Here is an 18996-nt window from a genome sequence, read left to right on the forward strand (position 1 = left end):
CTGTCACTCTTTCTCTTGCGCTCATCATTATTGTCAGAGCTCTTTTTTGTACACCCTTTTTTCCGCCTCCTCTTCATTTGTCATTCTTCATTTCCCTTCTCCTCTCCTCCCTCTCTCCCCCACTCTCTTGTGTGCTCCCGCGCTCTCTCACTCCCTCCAGGCAGCCAGGGAAAAGGAAAGCTCCCAGGCCCAGCTGAAGGCGCTGAGCCAGCAGACTGAGGCGGCCCGCAGGGAGCTCTCTGAAATCCTCGGCCGCCTGGCCCAGCGCGAAGAAGAGCTCCACCGCAAGGACGTGGAGCTGTCGGAGAGCCGCCAGCGCCAGTTGTCACTCGAGCAAGAAATCCGGGAGGTATGGGGTCGAACATACAGAAAGTCAAAGTATCTTTCAAATCACTAGGGACATTAAATATACATTGTATTTATTTTACTTATAGGACCATAAATTATGGGTAAACACTGTGCATTTAGTAAAATTTATTCTTCTGTCAAGACCAGTTTGATTTGCCTTTTCAAAAATGACAGCAGTCAGCTCTGAGGTCAAACCGTGTCACACTATCGTCATGAAGTCAGCTGATGGATGTCATGTAATGGTGACACCTTTGATAGCCAGCAAGCATTGAAGTTGTGCCAACGTAGACATATATCCATTCTCTCTTTCCAAATGCTTGTTCAGTGGTTGTAAGCATATTAGCAGTCATGCGTAAACCCAGTCCGACCACAGACATGGCAAATTTTGATTTAATTCCGTTTGCAGACTGATTTGTTGTTAAAGTAAAATAATTAAACCTCAGCTAAAGGGGGATTAAAAGAGCTTTGATCAAATTCTAACTGATCCTAACCACAGACGAGGGTGGCTTCAGCTGCCCTGGAGGAGGAGACTCAGCGTCTGGCCTCTGTCCAGGCAAGACTGAGGGAAGACAACCAGAGGCTGGAAGAGCAAGCCGACACCCAAGCCCATCGTAGTCGGAGAGACCAGGAGACACAGGCCGAGCTCCAGGTCGCCCTAAAACAGATGACCTCAGCCCATGCTCAGGTAGTCCAGCGGTTGGCCGAGGAGGAGAGCTCCAAGAAGGGGCTCCTAAAGGGCTCTTTGGAGCTACAGGCCAAGCTGACAGCAGCACAGGAGGAGCGGGCCGCATTAGGGCAGCAGCTGCAGCTCGAGAGAGAGGTGCATCAGAAAGAACTGGACAACACGAAGGCAACGATGGAGGTCAGCAGGACAAAGAAGTACCGTGAAGTGCAGGACATGCTTAAGCTCTGCCGTCAGGAGCGTGACGAAATAGAGGCACACTTAAAGGAGGTTAAGGTAAGCCCTTATGGGTGTTTTTCCATAAAGACGATGTACAGTTAAAGTAGTTACTCTGTGAAGGATGTAACAGGCCAACATTCAAGTGGGGAGTTCATTTTATTTTTATTTCTAATATTTGGTAATAGCAAAGGGGTGGAAAGTCACAAATAGATTGAGTCCAAAAAGTAATTAAAAAAAATATTACAAATGTTTGCATGCATATCCGCTTATGAGAACACATAATGTTTATATTTATGTGAATATATATATGACAAGGTAAATACAGTTATATACTCCTGTTAATTCTCATGGAAAGTTTCCAACCATCAATATTTCTGGAGTTTTGCAACAATAGCTTAATAAAGTCTCTCTATGCGAAAACGGCTTTACAGACACAGATGGGTATCAACTGAACTCTTTGCCAGAAAGTGTATCTGCGGGGTAACCTCCAGCTGAACTGGTGGAGCGTGCGCCCCATGTTGGCTGAACCCTCGGCCCGTGTTTGAATCTGACCCGCGGCCCTTTGCTGCGTGTCGTCCCTTCTGTTCACACTTTCCTGTCTGTCTGTCTACTAACCAAGGCACGAAAAGGCCAAAAATAATATCTATGTTGAACTATTCCTTTATTCCTTACATTACTCAGTCTTCCTTTTATGTCACCAAGTCGAATTCCAGTGTACATGTGGCGAACAAAGCAAGTCTAATTAAATGCACCTAAATGCTGCACCTCGCTCTGGATTAAGTATTAAATGTGACGAAATCTCAGAAATGTTTCAAGATGTCAAGGTCACCAGCCAACCAAAGCAATTTCTTGTCTTTGCGCGCGGGCACGGATCACAGAGTGCCACAGTCTAATTGACATTTAGAGTATCATTGGCACACACTTCACATTCAGCACAGGGTAACTTGCCTTAGCCGCTCAACAGCTGCCACATTTCCGACTCAGCGAGACAGACAAAATCCTAATTTTGAGTCACTTTCTCCATCGGCTGGGGCTCTGTCCTCTGAGTACGGGTGAATCGGGGGTAGCTGCGCTCTTAATGGTGTGTGGTGCCCCGTGGATCCTCGTGGCTATTCCAAAGCTCCGAGCGTGAATATTTAAACACCCTTGTATCAGACCTCAGAAGTCTCATCAAGGCAGTGCCAGAGATAGGGGACGCTATTTGACTTACTCCCCCGGTGCCCTAACCGCCTCCCTCCCTTCGATATCTCCAATGATGAGCCCTCATGGGTACATTGTTTCTTGAGGGGCATGGTCCTCCCTGATACGGTTGAGTTTAGCCCATTAGCGATGCTGAATGGCATTAATATCTGGCATAGCTCATTGTAATGGTGTCATTTCTGAGCGAGGTAAGGACAAGGGCGTTTGCTAGAATATTTTAAAGTACTAGCCTACGGGTGCTGCACATGTCCCTAAAAAGCCCACCCAATATTCACATAGCACAGCCAGAGGCATGTATTACGATTTTGATAGTCAACTGTCAGAAAAAGCTTAAAATATTCGTATTTTCTTGTCCTTGTCCTCTTGATTTCTCCTCCACTCTCTCTTCTCTCTCTCTGTGTCTTAATCCCTCTCTTACTGCCTCCCTCCAGTTCTAATTTTGCATTTTCCATCTGTTTATCCTCTCTTCTCACTTACAGCAGCTCTGTTTTTTCACCTTTTCTTTGTTTGTGTCACCCCTGTCACTCCTTTTGTCCTCAGTCATTGTTGTTCATCCCACTCATCTTCAGCTGTGTGATAATATGATCTTTGGAGATAGAAAGCTTGATGTCGGAGGCCGGATTTTCCTTTGCAAGCTGAAGCTCGGCCGATAAAATGAATCAAGGACGTGGACCATTTACTCATTCTCTTGACCCAATACATGATGTTCCCTGTCCGGCACAGAACGTCATGTCAGACCTTATTGTATATTCACCCTTTACCTGCCTGATGGGACTAAAGATTTTTCACAAATGTTGCATTATCTGTAAAGCAGCATTTATGCCAATGAGTGGCAATTCTGAAATTGTATTTGCACTACGTAATCAAACTCCAAGGATATATTTAGGGCTTTAAAATCACAGTAATTCAGTCTACAACCTGCTGTAAGTTGATATTTTTTGCATCAAATAAACCACCAGTCCTTTATCACCTCAAATGATTAACTGTGTATCATCCCCTTGTGAAACACACCCTTTCTCTACAAGGCAGATGCGGTGTCAGACAGGGAGCTGTGTGGGACGCTGCGCATCAAGTTGGACAGGATGAAGGATGAGTGCGATAAGCTGGCAGCACAGCTGAGCACAAAGGAAGAGGCACATGCACTTCTACACAGAAAGTACCAGCTACTCAAACAGGAACTGGATGACAAAGTAAGGCCCCGCTTTGCCAAGTTTTTTCAAACATAGTGACTAATAGCGAATGACAAGAAACTTCTAATAAAAGAGGAGTATCTGTCGTCGTATCAGTGAAGTACATCTCTCCTCGGGAGAAGTTTTGAAATATTTGTGCTGATCTAATTAATCGTGACGGATGAAGGACATTGAAAGGAAAGGTGGTACGACAAACTGCACAGACACGAGTGCCGTCAGCAGCCGTTCCAGATTTAATAGAACGAGCCTCTCTACTGAATGTGCAGGTCTCACGTTGTAACTTTGACACCTTATTTGATATCATTTAGCACACGAGGAGGGAAACATTTGGCAGTGCAAAGATAACCAGATAATGCATTTTTACTTTAAAAGACTGGCTATCCCTGCTAGGGCTGTCAACAAATATTCTAGATTTCATTATATATAAATATAAAAACAGGCATTTGAATATTAAAATTATTATTCTATTGTGGAAAGAAAAAAAAGCACTGCTACCCTGGCAGTCTGGGACGCGGCTGCTGCTCCTTAAATGACTATTAAAACGTTTAGCTCCCTGTCCGTGTAATTGAGTCCAGCCGGTCGGCCAGAGACTTCACAGGAAGGAAGCAAGTGGGCATGTTGATGACTTTCTATCATGAATTTCTACTCGAAGACAACTAACGAGAAGTTTGAAGAAGAAGGGAGACTTTAAACAAAGACGCCAACGAAAAAATGTCAAACTGGAGACACGATGATATTTGGTGACTTCTGTGAAATCGTCAGACAAATTCAACAAACGGCGAGAGACTCGTTGTTTATGACCAAATTATTAAGCGGGGGGCTACAGGGCTGTGGTGTAATAGGCGTCATGTCCTGCTTCCTGCACGCTCCAGAGCAGGGCTCCTGGAGGGCCACTGTCCTGCATGTTTTAGGTTTCTCCCTGCTCTAACACACTTGAGTCTAACGATTTCCAAACCTGTGACGAGCATCAGCTGCTTGATAACGAGCACATCATTAGACTCAGGTGTGTTAGAGCAGAGAGAAACCTAAAACATGCAGGGCAGTGGCTCTGCAGGAGCAGGGTTGGGCAGCTCTGCTCTAGAGCGAGAGTGGAGACTTTCATCATTTATTTTGCATCATGTACACATTTTAAAATATATGTTTATGTTAAAATAAATAGACCTATACATTAAGTAATTTCTCCAGATGTATTGGGTATATGCTGTACATGATGCGCAGAAATAAGTATTCAGATTAGAGGTGGGCGATATGGACCAAATATATCACAGGTTTTTTTACAGTTAAATCATGATCCTGATTTTATCACTTGTTTTACATTGATTTTTAATTATTTTGCAAGTTACTGAACAGTGTAACCAAAGTATTTCCCTATGTAAAAGCATAGCCCTTAAAGAGAAATGAAATAACCCAGCATTTAGACCTTCTTGAACAGATCAGTGTTCCAAGGGTAATGAACATTAACAAAAGGCAAGGCAAGGCAACTTTCTTTGTAACGCACTTTTCATACACAAGGCAGATTCAAAGTGCTTCACAGCACAACATGTCATGAATTAAAATGCATTACAGAAAGACAAAGAGAATAAAAACAATAACATTAATAATAAAAACAGTGCAAAGATTTAGCAGAAAGCTAAGGTGAACATAAAAGTGTTCAGTGTAGTTTTAAAAGTGGTCAGAGTGGGTGAAAGTCTCACATCTTCAGGAAGTTTATTCCAGCTGTTTGTTGCATAATGACTGAAAGATGCTTTCCCTTGATTTGAGTTTACTCTGCGAACCACGAACAGATTGGCCTCAGAGGATCTTAGTGATCTAGAAGGCTTATGTAGTGGGAGCAAACAGCTACCTAAAGCTACCTGTTGCCTCTGCTGGCTGCGGTGTGGCTGGACTCCTCGCTGTTTCACTGTCAGCAGACTGTGTAGGATGCTGTCTCTGCGGGCAGTGGAAAAGATTTGTTGCGTTACCATCTGATGTATGACGTGCTTTGGGCAGAAAGGCGGCCTCTGTGAAGTGATGGCACGGCCTCCTTCTTAAACACATAAGGAGTCAGCTGGTGCACGGGACATTTACCTGTTATTTAGGCTTCTATTTTACAGCTTGTCCCACAAAGTCTATGAGTAACTGTGGACAGACGGCGTCGATGCAATACTTTCGTTTCCAGCTGCACACTGAATCAAACGGGATGGGGAATACAAACGTTAGCCTACAGTGATGTTGCTTTCCTTCCTTCCTTCCTTCTCTGCATTAAGATCCAGGATATCTGAGGTCACACGGTCATATAAACCGAAGAATGCTCTCCAAAGGTTAAGTGGTGCCAAATCAGCACTATTTTTAAAAGGGCTTTGTCAATATGTCCTCAGGTGTTTTACAACAGCATGAAGTATTGAACCCCTTTTCACTGCTCTGACAGGCTCCTGATAAGTTGCATGGGGCTCTTCGGGGATCCATGTATTGATCTGAAATCGGGTGAATGGAGAAAAGGGGGCTCTTATTAATGTTACATGGATGGTTTATTATCCAGGGAGAGACAGGATAATGATTCACGGTCCCTGGGCAGCACTGATCAGTTGGTTCCTGTGCTTCGGACATATCGATGGACTGTGTCCTGGTAGGGACCCTGAAACTATTGACAGTGCAGGCCAGAGAAGGAAACTTAACTAGGTCTGTGTGTGTGAGAGAGAGAAACTGAATGTCTCTGATACCTAGGGTATGTCTATCTCTCTGTGTATTACCGAGTACAACTACTGGAATATAACTTGTAGTAAGCAAAGCTGGATTCCTCTCCTCATCTATAGACAATCTGCTGTAACTAATGTCTTTATAGCGTCTTGTAAGATTCAAGTGATATGATAAAAACACACAGCAATTCACTGTTTTGGATCCACACTACCCCACTCAGCGCTCTCCCACCCCCCACAGGTCAGGTCAGGTGAGCGGAGACGTGCTTCAGAGGCCGAGCTTGTCAAGCTGGAGGAGAAGGTGTTGCAGATGGAAGCAGAGCAAGAGGCAGTCCTTACCTCCGTAGGTGAGGAACTAGATGGAGCTTGTCGCAGCCTGGCAAGGAACGGAGAAGACAAACTGCAGGTATTTTATATTACACGCTATTTAATCCTGTCTTATTTTATTTTGTTTGGTGTGTGTTCAAAGCTGCATTTAGCGTCAAAACACAGAGACATGCTGATAGCCTTTGCCTGTGAATGAACATACTTACAAACAATTGCCTAGTTACGCGCCTAGCAGACTGGTATTGGTCCAATATTGACTCACCGTTTAGCTCTGATGTACAACCAACTCCTGAGGAAAATGTTTGCATCTTTAATTTGCTCAATGTTCAGCTTTTTGTCAGGCCCTGCACTCACCTTTTCTGAAATAGTTTGCTGGGAATGGCTGCCGACAGTTTTACAGTGTATGGGAGGGTTGGTGAGAGCGATTGAACTCACCTCACCGCTCAGTATCTGTGTGGGCCAGAGAACCTGAACAGTGTGGTAAAAGCTGCATAGAGCTGCACTTTGGTGCGTGTTTGTAACTATTAGCAGCTCTTTCACATTAAGCAGTCATTCCATACAATGATAACATCCATGTTTAATTTCATTTGTAATTTCCATAATAAAGCTTTAAAGGGGACGGACACATGAGTGAAAAAAATCCATCAAAATGTCCTAGAGCCCAAAGGAACAACATCAAATGTCTTTGCTGTTACAATAATTATTGCATTAAATGAAAGGTCTAGTTTAGTAGAATCCTCTGAATGTACAGGACTACATAGAGAACTGTACTATGTATGTCCTGTACATTCAGAGTACAACAACACACACACATAGGTCTGATAGATGTGAGATTATATACCTGACACATTAAAGGCTATAATGCACAGTAAAGTTCCTACAGTACTACTGGACAACACTATTGTTTTACACCTGCTGGTAAAGCCCACGCCCTTATAAGATAGTCATTTATTAGTCCCACAGTGGGGAAATTTACAGTATTACAGCAGCAAAGGGGATAATACAACAAGAGCCATCAGTAAAAAGCAAGTTAGACAAATACATATGTAAATGGTTAAAAAACAAAAGTGCAGTGTGCGGTAAAGGCAAAGTGTAAATGTAGAGTCAGACTAAAAGATTGAATACACAGTATTCACAGTTCTGCACTTGCTATTGCACAGTAAACATAGTTATTGCACCTGAGTTGTTTTATGAACAGTCTTCTTGGAACAGTAAAGTCTGATTGCAACAGGAAGGAAGCTGGAGGAGCTGCTCAGTGCTGTGAGCGCTGTGCACAGGGCTGGACACGTACTACACTCCACAAACACACGGCACTAGTGCTGGACAAGGTTTTGATTTCCAGTATGATATTAATTTTGCAAATACAATGAAACAATTGCTCGAACTCTTTAATAGGCAGCAGAATATAGAATATTGTCCTCCATGAGTAGGGATACAGTTCGGGTAGACTGTGAGTACAGATGGGAGTCGATAACCAGCACCAGTTGAGAATCGGAAACGTATAGCTCTGAGCTAATCAATTCTTTGTTATCGACGCCGGCCTGTTTTTCTCACAGTTGCGCGTTGCAAAACCGTGACCTCGAGCTCAAACGTTGCTGCAGCAAGAAGGAGTCGTGGTGGAGAGGAAGAAACGGGCCGAAGCGTGGATTCATTTCTCAGAGAAAGATTGCAACAGTGCTGCCTGCAGCTTATGTTTGTAAAATAATCATTTAAAGTAAGAGTAGAAACACTTGCAATAGGCTGAAACGTCTTTCTATGCAACATGGGCTTGAATTCCAGGAATGCCATGTATTTGACACAGTAGTGCCACTGCTCCCCCGCCTAGCAGCACATCTGTTAGTGAGGGTAATGTATTATAATAACATTAGCACCACACAGGCAGGCTGAGCAGATTTTTACTTTGACTAAGAAAACTAAATGAAAACAAATGCCAGAAATCTCTCATTTCACCTTCACTGTGTTCAGATAAAACGGTTTCAGACACTGAAAACTGGTGTAGTCCTGCTGTTTTGAGCAGAAATCTATAAGGGAATAGATAAAGAATCGGGTCCATAAGCAGAATCAATAACAGCATTGGCACTGTGTCTATAAAATTATATCTCTAGCTATGAGTTTATTCTCTTCTTACTAATGGTTGTGACTTTATAATCCACAACTAACTTTCTTTAGCAAGGCAAAACACCATGGTACACAGCAATTAGTGACCCATAAACAATTTGTAACACTAATAATTGTACATTTACTTGTACATCTAATTGTAGTCCAACTAACTGGTGTGGAGATCCAGGTATTTAACCTCTAGTGAGGGCGTGCACCAGGCCGATGATGTCACTGGAACCCGTCCGACGACCGTCATTAGTGTGACAGTCGTTGGTGGGAAGTTGCTTTTGACCTTGTTAGTGCTCTATTGAGTTATAACGACCGTCGTTGGAGTCACAGGAGGCCATTTGTGAACAGTTGTTCTTTGAGGTTAGATTGTCGAATCTCCTTGGAAGGGATGAAAGGGCAGCATTGTAAATTGGAGATAAGTGGGATTGTTTCTCTACCTTTACATAGACATAGCTTCTTTTCCACCTCTTTCAAACCATCTGTCCTCTCTGTCCAGGATGTGGACACTGTTGTCATCAAAGGAGTGGGCTTTCTCCTTGAGGTGTGAGTGCACAGCAGAGTCCAGGCCTGAGGAGTTAGCTCTCCTGTGTTGGGCCGTGCGTTTATGAAGTGGTTGTTTTGTTTCTCCAGTATAGAGATCTTTGCGTTCCTCGTTGCATTAACAGCATAAACCAGGTTGCTTTTGTGGTGGTGTGGTGTTCTGTCCTTGGGATGTACTAGTCTCTGTCTGAGGGTGTTACTGGGTTTGAAACACACAGGGACGCAGTGTTTGTTGAAGATCCTCTTGAGTTTCTCCGATACCCCAGCCACATATGGGATGACTGTGTTGTTTATTACTATGAGATTTTGGTCACATCGCACAGCCCTACCCAACACTACATGCTACACACACTCATCCAATATGCTTGAAGCTAGTTTTCCTCTGCTGCATCAAACTAATGAACCCAGCCAGCTCTTATCTGCTCATAGATTTCCCAATCTGGTCCAGCACTGCTGCAGCCAGACGTGTGTGTGCCATCGCCTCGCCTCATCTGTAATCTGTCATGTTGAGAAGCAGTCAAACTCAGTAGTGATTGGCCTAATGAGGGGAATCATTAACAGTTAAGGGGTGTATTAGGTTTCAGTTACCTCATGATACCCCTCTTCCTTTTCTTCAGAAGCACTAATGCAAGAAGTTGTAAGACAGTGTAAAATTAAAGGAGTAGTGCGCTGCTATATGAGAGATTGGGTGTTCACTGTATGTTGGTAGTGGATGAATCAGTTCAGAAGTTTCGGCTTCAATAGCCACAAAATGCAAAGACCACTTTCCAGTAAACCAAATATGCACAACTACATACAGTCTAGAGAACTCAAACTTTTAATGAGGTTTGGTTTTGTTTTCTTTTAACCTTGTGTTGTTCCTCAACGTGGGTTATTTCTCCGTCTTCTCTCACTTGCGACCTACTTCCTGTCCCTAACTTTTTGGCTCGGCTCGGCTGGCCCACGTCACACCACGTCCACGTCACACCACGTCCACGTCACACCACGTCCACGTCACACCACGTCCATATGAAGTTCTGTGAGTTAATCCAGCCTTGGGCATCTGCCATTTTTGTCAATCTCTCCTGTCTCCTTTTACTTCTAACGGGGTTTTCCCTGACATTATGCGACTTACGGTCAAAATTCACAGGGCACGGACATACATGACGCCACACAACCGAGTAAAAAACAAATACAATCTGCTTCAAAATGATTATAATATTCCCTCATTGTACCAGAGGCAATGTTGTGCAGCAAAGTTCCCTTGTGGGTGTTTACATTTCACATCAATGTGTATCCATGATCTTGTAAAAAAACAGTTATTAACTGAGTAACAGTTAATGTAGCCTACTGTGTGCTTCCAAACCCTGCATAACCAGATGTGTTATCACTTGGCAAAACTCAGTGCACACAGTGAAGCTGGTAGCAACGCCATGTTGTCTAAGTAGCAGGTAAAAAACCCTGCAGTGCCCCCCGCGTATGTGCCGCGTATGTGCCCCATGTAGTTTGGCTCTTAGGTGCAGCTCCCCAAGTGTTTTCACGCCACGCCTAATCTGTATGAATGTGAAAACAATGTGGAGAGCAACTGCACGGGCGAGGGCATTGGAGGGGGCGTCCACTCGTTGTCTGCTGCCAGGGTCTCTCACTCTCTCCTCTGGCGACCTGTGCAGGCTGTCAGCAGGTGCAGGCAGAGGGACGTCACTCGCCGCAGGAGTGGGAGTTCAGTTATAGTGAGTTTCTATGGTTACGTTGATGCTCCAGCTATGAAAGAGTGTGAGAAAGAGGTGCGTTATAGTATAAACACCACAGCTCGCTTGCCTCTCAAATGCTTTGTTCAGGATTTGAATGTAATTCAGGAAAGTTGTCTCCCTCCCTTTGTAGGTTTTATTTATTGTATTTTAATTGTGTTTTATTTGACGACGTGTGATTATTTGGCTCATTATTTTATGGATTTAGGTGTTCTCTCCCTTGTTGCAACCGACACAATCTCTAAGCTTTATGCAAATGATTGTGCGATGATGTCACCGATATGCAAATGCGTGTATGATGTAATTCATGCCTAAGCCCTCTAAAAGCCTCGGAGAAACTCTGTTTAAGCTGTTTAATGAAGCGCGATGTCACAGTGGTTTAGCTATGAAAAAATATAACTTTGTTTTTTACACTTTTTTTTTTAACATCTGTCTGTAACATCTCCGCCTTTTGCTTCTCTCAAACGTTGCCACCTTTACCCTTTTTTTCTCAGCGGGAGGTGAAACAAATAAACTGTTACCAGAGAGTCACAGTTTTACTCTCATTCTAAAAAGAGAGGTATAAATCACGCAGTCACACATTTAAATTAGCGGAGGCAGGCACTTGATTTCCACGGCGGCGCTGCTGAGAAAACGGTGCCATGTCTTTCAGTTCCACCCGACAGACAGCACTTTCAACTCCCAGCCTACTTGTTCACTTTCCAACAGTTTCACCTCCTTTTTGTCTGCCACTGCGCGGAGCTGCCTTTGATGGTTTGGGAAAGAGTAAAGAGAGAGCGAGAGGCACGTTTTATCCTCCCACACAGTCACACGCTCTGCCATATGGTTGCACACTCCCTGAGACGGGGACCTCTGCACAGCAGTACTCCATTGCCGTGCTTTGAGCTGCCATTGCAGCGACTTGGGAATTTCATTTAGCTTGGATCTGGTTTTTAAAATGACAGCTTGAAAAAGTTGCTAGTCACCTCTGCAGTGATGATGTTGTTTGCCAAGGCATGGGACAGAAAGGGTCCCAAAAAAACTGTGTGCGCTATGTCTGTTGATCATGCATATAAACAGCCTGCCACAAGGGTACACTTGCAAAAGAAAACAGTTGTACGTCTTTTGTTGACTTTGTTCATGGCGGAGTTTGCACATGTGAATCGTGCAGCAGGATGATTGCTCTGTCTCTCCATGCGTTAGCAGGGTGCCAGGATGTCTCCCATTTATTTACTTTTCATATCCCATAGAAGCATGTGACTCTAATCTAATAGGCATGTACCTTAAAACAGATTCATGTTAACACTACAGAACGTTTAGCCACACCAGCACATTGGTTCTTGCAATGGCAGAGTCCACTGGTCAGTCAACCATTTTGGTCCAGACTGAAATATCTCAACAAATCTTGGACGGATAGCCGTGAAACCTGATACACAGATTATGATTTCTATTAAATTACATTTATAATACTTTACATATAAAGTAGGTCTAGACCACGCTTTATGACTTATTTATGATACAGAGACCCACAAATTCCCTCATGAGCAGCAGAAAGTTGCAATGTCTCTCTCTCTCTCTCTCTCTCTCTCTCTCTCTCTCTCTCTCTCTCTCTCTCTCTCTCTCTCTCTCTCTCTCTCTCTCTCTCTCTCTCTCTCTGTCTGTCTGTCTGTCTGTCTGTCTGTCTGTCTGTCTGTCTGTCTGTCTGTCTGTCTGTCTCTCTCTCTCTCTCTCTCTCTCTCTCTCTCTCTCTCTCTCTCTCCTCTCTCTCTCTCTCTTTCTCTCTCTCTCTCTATTATTTATTTTTTTCTAATGCAACCATCAGGTTGACATTGGTATTGGTTAATTATTGGATGGATTGTCATGAAATTCGGAACACGCATTGATGTTTCCATCACCTTTTATTTTTTCAAACACTTCGCTTTATGACTTAATCCTTAGAGCATTCGTTACTCTGTTTGATTAGCTCATTAGCAATGTTACCCTGATATTAGGCCAAACTAAGATGAACATGGTCAACTAAATATAAGCTTGTTAGCGTTATTTTTGTGCACATGCTAGCATGCTGATGTTAGCATGTAGCTTGAAGCTGTGGCAAATTACAACCTGCCAGATGGTGTTTTCCCCATTGACAGTTTTGGCCACTGATTTGCGTTTCCATTGCCAGTTTAAAACGCGCCAGTTTGGGACAAACCTCCAAGCAGGACGTGGGGACATCTCACTGAGAGCAGCCACCATGTGACGACCCCCCTCGTCCCCCTCAAACAAATGTGTTGCGAGACTCAACTCATGTCTGTGCGGGTGACCAGAGAGAGTCACCATGCTTCTAACTAAGTGTCTGAAGGTTTGAAGTTTAGTTTCTCTCCTGCCTCCCTGTTTGAACTTTCAGATATCTGCTGTATTTGACTGTTTCGCGTTCACTTCCAGCTGTACCGGAGTCGAGTTAAATTACTGCCGGAAAAAAGCCCAACATTTCCATAATAAAAGTTTTTAAACAGCAAAATAACAGGGTGCTTTAGTCAAGGTAGGAAAAGACGTATAATTGGCCAAATCTGAAAAAGCAGAACATGAAAGAACTTTTCACTGTTTCCCATAAAACCTCCCCCTCAGGGCGCCCTGGAGGTCCAGTGGTTAAGATGCATAACATATAACCACGATGGCCCATGAGCAGATGGAGACCTGATTGTGTTTTTGGGGTTACGATAATAAATGCCTGAGTGTAGAATTAAAACAGGCATATCTAATATTCCATCTCAGGTATCAGCATGCACATGTGTTCTCATCTCCTCACGTGAAACGAGCGCGTAATGAAGCATACAGGGGGCTGTTAACCTTTGCGGAAAATTCCACGTGTGGAGCTGACACATCTCAACGGTTGCATAAGTGTCGGCGGAGGCGTGAGTGCCATCTAGTGATGTGACTGTGTTTATCTGTGTATCTGAGTGTTGTTTTTGTGTTTTTCTGTGTGTGTCAGCAGTCATTAGGAGTTGGCAGGCAGTCAGTTTGTATTGCTGATGCTGACAAGCTTGTCTGGGAAGGCCGGAACATACTCCCTGAGCTCATTTTATGACACACACACACACAACCTCTGTGTGCAAGTGTGCGTGCATACACAAGTGTAGTGTAGTGTCATAGGCTGTTAAACACACGCACAGCAATTTAAGCTGGCAGAAGCTGTTCTTCACAAAAGTTAAGGGTTTGACAAGAGGCTGTTCTCCTCATTTTTATGCTGTTGTTTGTTCCATCCACATTTATAGTTCCGCTTCAGCGTTTCACATTTTATAACTCCTCCAACATCTCTTTATATATTTGTGTGTCTATTCAATAACTTACTCTACATTCATAAAATCCTAACTACAAGATCTCCTAGATATGCATTTTGTAACGTATGCTAACGAAGGCACATTTGCATTAAACTCTGTTCTGTTTTAACAGGCGATCGCCAGAAACCTGGATTAGTGAAAGACCCCCACCGCTGGCTAGCTGAGACAAAGGTATACTTATTACACGCCACTGTACTACCGTCCTTATAAGGGATTTGTCCAAATAATCAGTGTCATAATTGAGACAACACAAGATTAAGCATGGGACACTATGACCATGAGCACCATGCTCATTTCCAGGCCTGCACTACAAAGAACATCAGTGAACGCTGATAGCAGAGAATATATGCAGTAAGAGTGCCAAAGGGGGTTTCAGTGACACCATCGGCCTTGTGAGAGGTTAAATACCTGGATCTCACACCAGTTAGTTGGACCAGTCCCAGCCTGGTCCTGGTCCTTGTCCTGGTCCTGGTCCAGTCCCAGCCTGGTCAGATGCGTACATGAACTGATGAAGCCTCTTGGATGAGAGGTGAAAACGTCTTCCTAGATAAATAATAAGTCCAGTTGCTTTCCACTGAAATTGCTTTGAGGATAACGACGACCTGGACGAATGAGAACATACAAAGGCTTACGCAGTAAGAGTGGTTAAAAACTTAAAGGTCCCATATAATACTAATTTTCAGGTTTATACTTTTATTTTGGGTTTCAACAATCAGAATCAGAAAACCTTTAATGTCCCGCAGAAATTATTCTTTTGTCACAGCAGCAACAGAATATTACAAAGCAGGAACATATTAAAATATAAGATAAAATAAGATAAAAGATAAAAAAAAAAGCAAAAATAAGCAATAAAGTTACATTTAAAAAGGGAAGAAATAGAAATACATACATAGTCACATGATATAGTGTATATGTAGTTGTTCTTGTTTGTTTGTTTTGTAATTATATAGTATTGAGTAAATAAATATGACCAAATAGTGCAAAAACAGAAGTGGCCATAGTACAGGCATGTTGCACAGTGCAGGGTACAGGAGGAGGTCGATAGTCTATTGGGAGCAGTGCTGATTGTAAAGTCTGACAGCAGCAGGAAGGAAGGACCTGCGATACTTCTCCTTGTAGAACATGTTTACACGCTTTAATGTTCAAAAACACATGATTTTTCTTATACTGTCTGTCTGAAAACACCTGTTTTCACCCTCTGTCTGAAACGCTGCGTTTAGCGCCTGTCCCTTTAAGCGTCACAACCGTACAGAAGTCCTTACGTCTCAGTTAAAACCACAGTTACTGAACACAGGTACATTTCTCTGTGGAGTGAGCGTTTTGATACTTCCACCGTACTTTTTTATAGAATAGATAAAAAGACACTTTTTAAAAATACACACAAACACGTGGTTGTATGTTTTGTTTGTTTAAACCAATAGTTACCGTGACGTTACCTCTCATTAAAATATGATTTAGTGTTGTGCGGAAGTTTGCACATCTGAGAACTTGTGTTTCGACAGTCAGCAGCCATTATTCCTCTACGCCAGCAACACGCTTAACATGATGCTCTGCTTTACTCTCTTGTGACTGATGAATTTATGAGATGCAGTTTTTCTTTAATGTGTCGCCTTCTTGCTGTTGTCATCCTGTCTTGTGCAGAAATAGTGCCACTTGGCTTCTTGCCAAAACAAATCAGTTCTAGTTTAGTGTTGCAATGATGTACTACAAAAAATAAACACGTAATTATGGCTGTGGCGCTGATGCATGATACATTGTAAAAATGTGTTTGCACAATTCATAGTGTTTATCACCATAATGTATACCTCTTGTCAGAAATGCTTTCAAGCACTGTGCATTTACAAGGATAAAACACTGGAGAACGAGAAAGATAATTAGCTCCCTAGTTAATAGTTTGTATGCTACTAAAATCTAGGTGTGATTTACAGCCTCACAGAGCAAAGTTAGATTACCCATTTAACCAATCGTACAGCTGTAATAACCTTTTGTGAGAAACGTCGTCAGCTCATTTACAGCCCCTGTTGCATTGTAGCCCAGCGCTACTTTAACTTTATTTTCTCTGAGCTTTGATCATTTGGCTGTGCTCTTATCTCAATGTGAGTAAAACACACAGTCAAAATGACAAAATAATGACTATTTTTCATGTTCAAAGAGATTTCCAGAGAATTGTAAACCTGAAAACTAAACAGTACTGAAACAAAACAGTGGCTTTAAATTCGGGTTTAAATGGAAAACAGAATTAGGGCCGGGCCAGTGTAAACAGTGTAGGGACTCCTGTCCACATGGTGGTGGTAATGCACCTCTAAGCTGGTTTGCCAACCTCCAATAAAACACTAAATAAGAAGAAGAAGCAGAGAGTGATGCAGCACTTTTTTTCCAGCAGTGTTTCCATGTTGTTGCCATATTGGCACCGATCCCCTTGAGAATAACTCTTCCCCCCGCCTTTTGTCCTGTCACCTGAAAAAAACACACAAACTTTCTAGTAAACAAACACAACGTGCGCCGTGGCCACTGAAATTTGATTCGGCCGATTAACCACCTGTCAGACACTAGTTGCTCCATTAGTCAGTTCATAAACAACAATAATATCATGGTAATCACGTTAATACAACATATATATATATATATATATATATATATATATATATATATATATATATACAGATTGCTTATTAAAGCCATGGTCTACATGCTGAAAATTAGTTGAGCCTCTGGTTGGGGGGAATGCTTTTTTCAAATCTGTCCCAAACTCCTCCGCCAATGTGATCCACGTTTCCTCCCCTGGTGCTCGAACGACACCCAGAACCAGAAGCCGGCCGGCTAAAAATACATGGCTAACGTATGCTAACATGTGTTGACATAGCCGTTTATGAGACTAGGGACGTTCACAGTCATTAGCAGTATTGGCACACACTAATGGAGGCTATTTATGTCACATCTACCGCAATAAAACACAAAAATGACCTGTTCAACAAAAGTCTGCTGTCTCAGCATCTGTTCTCAGTCCCAAATCCTGGCGTAGCCTTCTCCACCGCTCAAAGGAATCCCCGATGTTGACTCGTCTTTGGTTCCTATGTAGGTCACATTTCTGCCTTTTCCTCGGTCAACATTTCCTGGTCTGAAATGCAGCGTATTGAGTTGTAGGAACATAGGCCTTTGTCTTAAAAACCTATATATGTGATGTCCCCTTCCTAATGCCCTCTCTTTAAACTATAAGCACCCATGAAGCCCGTCCTACTACATCCAGTTGATTTGCTTATTTATTTTAACAAACCAGACAAAGATACGCTGGCTGTGTGAGGAGGTGCGGGAGTGCAACACAAGAGAACAGCGCATACGGAAGCAGCAACAACAGACCCAGGGATCAGTTAAAGGCCCTCAGGCAGAGCCGGGACACAGAGCATGCGGCTCTCCTGCAGCGCCTGGACCAACAGGAGCAGCTGCTGCACTCCCTCGGCACTGAAAAGAGAGGTACACAACCTGTATTTAAGTTTAAAAAGTACAATCACAGTGATTTTATTCACACTTTGCAAGCAAGTCAGTATGCACTGCAGTGAATGATTTGTAGGTGTAGGTCTGTGTTCTGTATTTGGAAGCTAATACCCGTTTTTAAAAAAGCATTTGGCGAGAAATCCTTTGGTCTGTTGAACATACAGTGGTGAATACAAGTCGAGTCGCTAACAGCCTGACGTGGCTAACAGTGATTAGCTCAGGGCAGTCGGTGAACTCCTTAAAACTGCTTTTATGACTAATAGTGCTAAGAATAACACCAAACCACTGCAGTAGCACAAGAAGAAGCACCAACAATGTAGTTAGTGAACCCGGAGTTTATTAACTGGCCCCTGTACCAGCTCCTCTCATAGTAAAGTCTATTCAAGTGGATTGCCAAATGCAATCCAAAAGGAAGAAGTCCATGGTTTGTAGCAGTTTGGTGAAATATTAGTTAATAATAGATGGTTAAAGGTTTGGAAACGTCCCAGTCAGCAACTTTCCTGCAGCACCCAAAATGTCACATGAGGGGTCGGGGACGTCTATTGCCAGAGGGGGCTACAGGTAGAGGTAGCATTAGCAGTCTCTGTGTGCGGGCACTTTTTGGTGTACCTGTATTTCCTGTGAGCCCATGGGCACCAAGAAGAATGTTTATGCTGCCAAGAGAGTGACATTTTTCTCCATGGCCTGGAACCACAACACGCTGTGTGACTGCAATGGAGGATTCCCCGTCCCTCATCAACCGCACCCTACTGGGCACTTTTCCATGTCCCCAAAATAAATTGGAAAGGGCGACCGATTCCTAAATAAATCACCAATGGGCTCCTTCCCTTTGGATTACATTTGCTTATCGACTTGAATGGACTTAACTATGAGAGGAGCTGGTACAGGGGCCAGTCAGTAAGTCTGTCTAAAAAGTCTCGATGGCTTATTTGATGTATGTAAGTGCGACTCACACTGTCCTCCCGGACCGAGACCCGGACTTTAGGGTACTTGTCCCCCCTGCCTGGGCCTCGGCCAATGCTTCTTGCTGTCCATACGTCATCACGCCGTAACACGTCACAACGCATTGATCGCGTGTGCGTGGCTTTGTTTACAAATCTTTCCATAGACCTCGGAGTTTTTGTGCGTCTTGTCGACTGTTTTTGAATCTTTTCATCGACCAAATTCTGCAGTAAACACTCCACCTCC

General features: G+C 43.2%; 1 protein-coding gene across 1 annotated transcript in view; it reads left to right on the forward strand.

Annotated features, from left to right (window-relative positions):
- Positions 1-18996, forward strand: part of cep128 (centrosomal protein 128) — a 55365-nt gene that overhangs the window by 19112 nt on the left and 17257 nt on the right. The window contains 8 exon segments of the mRNA XM_083933979.1: positions 161-349; positions 845-1306; positions 3475-3639; positions 6556-6720; positions 14429-14432; positions 14435-14487; positions 17594-17674; positions 17676-17787. Of these exon segments, the coding sequence (XP_083790105.1) occupies positions 161-349; positions 845-1306; positions 3475-3639; positions 6556-6720; positions 14429-14432; positions 14435-14487; positions 17594-17674; positions 17676-17787 (1231 nt within the window).

Source organism: Echiichthys vipera (assembly GCF_963691815.1).
Source record: "Echiichthys vipera genome assembly, chromosome: 19".
In the NCBI taxonomy this organism is placed as follows: domain Eukaryota; kingdom Metazoa; phylum Chordata; class Actinopteri; order Perciformes; family Trachinidae; genus Echiichthys; species Echiichthys vipera.